The sequence below is a fragment of the Trichinella spiralis genome (genome assembly GCF_000181795.1).
Source record: "Trichinella spiralis strain ISS 195 chromosome Unknown Scfld214, whole genome shotgun sequence".
In the NCBI taxonomy this organism is placed as follows: Eukaryota; Metazoa; Nematoda; class Enoplea; order Trichinellida; family Trichinellidae; genus Trichinella; species Trichinella spiralis.
The window spans coordinates 248-2,303 of NW_003527153.1; the positions used below are offsets into that span (position 1 = coordinate 248).

Here is a 2,056-nt window from a genome sequence, read left to right on the forward strand (position 1 = left end):
ATTGATAAATCTTTTTTTTAATTGCGATTTAATTGTCGTCGAAGTAGAAAGGGAGAGAAAAATGGTTGCTTGGTTGGTTGGTATTAGTTGTTGCGGTTGTTGTTAGTTGTTAGATGTTCGATTTGCAGGCGTGATAGGTCGGCGTTTCTTTCGAGCAACGTTTAATTGCTTAATCAAGTGAATGCGTTCGGAGCGGTTGGCGAAGAAAGAACTGAAACTGAAAGCATGCTAATGGATAATTTTCACTTGTGCCAATAATGTGTTGTTTGTACATCGATAATGAATTTTTCTGTTTTCCAAAAGCAAATCAGAGATATGTGTTCATACGATCGTGAGAACCGTTTTTAATTCAGTCTTTTGTTTGGCAGTGATTTTTAATGTTGAAATTTGTATATATATATATTTTTTTTATCTATTGCTCGCATACATTGACTGACTGGGTGATTGATGTGTCATGCTTGAACAAGAAGGAAAAGGAGAGGGCGAGGAAAGCCAAGGGGGTGGGGGAGGAGGGGAGAGGTTGTTTCGAATGAGAGAATTGAGTCTACTTTGAATCCGGAAGGCATGAATGATTTGGTGTCGATTCTTTGAATTTATCTTTTTCCTCATGCACGAGTGGCATTGATGACGAGAACATGGCAATAATAATGCCTTTGCTCAGAGCGCTTCCGAAATGTAAATTCCTTAAATGCAATCGACAATTTTTGCAAACTCTTCTCAGCGACATCTGTGAAAAGCATTTCGCGGCAGTAAGTTTGCAAATTCTGGTAATTGGATTGTTTTATGATATCATTAGCTCTCAAATATATTTTATTTGTTAGTTTATTCTGAAAATCAAAGTTGAAAAGTCGAAAATTCATTTGTTTCAATTAATTTGATTTATTTATTTTTCTTGCAATGTATGGTTTATTCATGTGTTTATCAATCTGTTAAAGCAGAACATCGGATTTTTTCTATACTAGGCATATTATTATTATTATTATTTTAGAAAAGGGTATATACAGTAAACAAATTTTGAAATAAGCAGATTTATATGAAAAATGACAGTTATTTTTTTTACATTTGAGTATGGATCAGAGTTTGTGGACAGAGTGTAGAAGTAGTGATCGAAGAAAATGAATTTTATTTTCGTATTTTCAATTTCATCGATTTTTTTTGTACTTGCATAGCTATTTTGAGCAGTGAAAAAACGATGAACACTGTGCACTTGGTTGAATGGTTGGTTGGTGGTGGGTAGATTTTCTTGAAATAATTTTCGTCGTTTAAAATTTTGCTATTTTAAAAGAATAATTTTCAATTGACAGTTTTATGGTATGTTGTCGTTGTTGTTGTCGACGTCGCTGCGATGGCTGTTAGTTAAGCTTGTAGTTTGAGTGTACGAGTTGTTCGTACGCTTTTCCTTAGAGACGCTTTAGGTTGATTGACTTTCAATACTGGAACGACCGCGCGCTTTTCTATCGAATGTTTGTTCTACACTCTGGGGCTTTTCGGTGGTGGTAATTTTTTCTTCCTCTCTGCAATTTTTACACCATTGCTAACAGCACAACAACAACAACGAAAAGCTTCCCATTTCTATTGTCTTTTTCAATTTGTTCAATTCTGGTTGTTTTGAACTTTGAGAAATGAACTGGAATTTTTACATTCTAGAGAAGCGAAAAACTTGCTTGTTCAATATTCGGAAATTTTTCTATTTAGCAGTCATTTGATTGGCAAATCGAGAGAACACTGGGAAACAGAGACATAGAAGGATGAAGTGTGGGAGGGGGACAGGCGGAAATAAATGTTTCAGAGAAAGAGAACGCTCGAGAATCTGTACAGTTAGTGCAGCTCAGTGATGATTCTGAGGAGGTGGAGGAGGAGGAGGAGTATGTTGATGGTGATGATAGTTCAGCTTTGCGCACTGTTTATAGAAGCACATTTCTAGTTATGCAATATTGACTAGCGTAGTATTTGCAATTTGAACTTTATTCGTGCAAATTAATATTTCTTCGACATTTGAGCATTGAAAATGAAGAATAAAAAGAAAAATAAAAAGCACGATCATTATTATTATGAC

At 35.1% G+C, this 2,056-nt stretch overlaps 1 protein-coding gene across 1 annotated transcript; it reads left to right on the forward strand.

The window, feature by feature from the left end:
• The first annotated feature begins 647 nt into the window (after nucleotides 1-647).
• Tsp_13001 (conserved hypothetical protein) lies at nucleotides 648-1,360 on the forward strand. Its single transcript, XM_003370981.1, has 4 exons — nucleotides 648-753; nucleotides 989-994; nucleotides 1,068-1,229; nucleotides 1,305-1,360. Exons 1-4 carry the CDS (start codon nucleotides 648-650, stop codon nucleotides 1,358-1,360), a joined length of 330 nt encoding a protein of 109 aa, XP_003371029.1.
• Nucleotides 1,361-2,056: the final 696 nt, after the last annotated feature.

Bases quoted from the DNA above. Each gene is read 5' to 3' on its own strand.
- Tsp_13001 (XM_003370981.1), top strand. From the start codon at position 648: ATGCCTTTGCTCAGAGCGCTTCCGAAATGTAAATTCCTTAAATGCAAT. The intron at 1,230-1,304 runs GTGGGTAGATTT...TTCAATTGACAG, and splicing joins GGTTGAATGGTTGGTTGGTG to TTTTATGGTATGTTGTCGTT.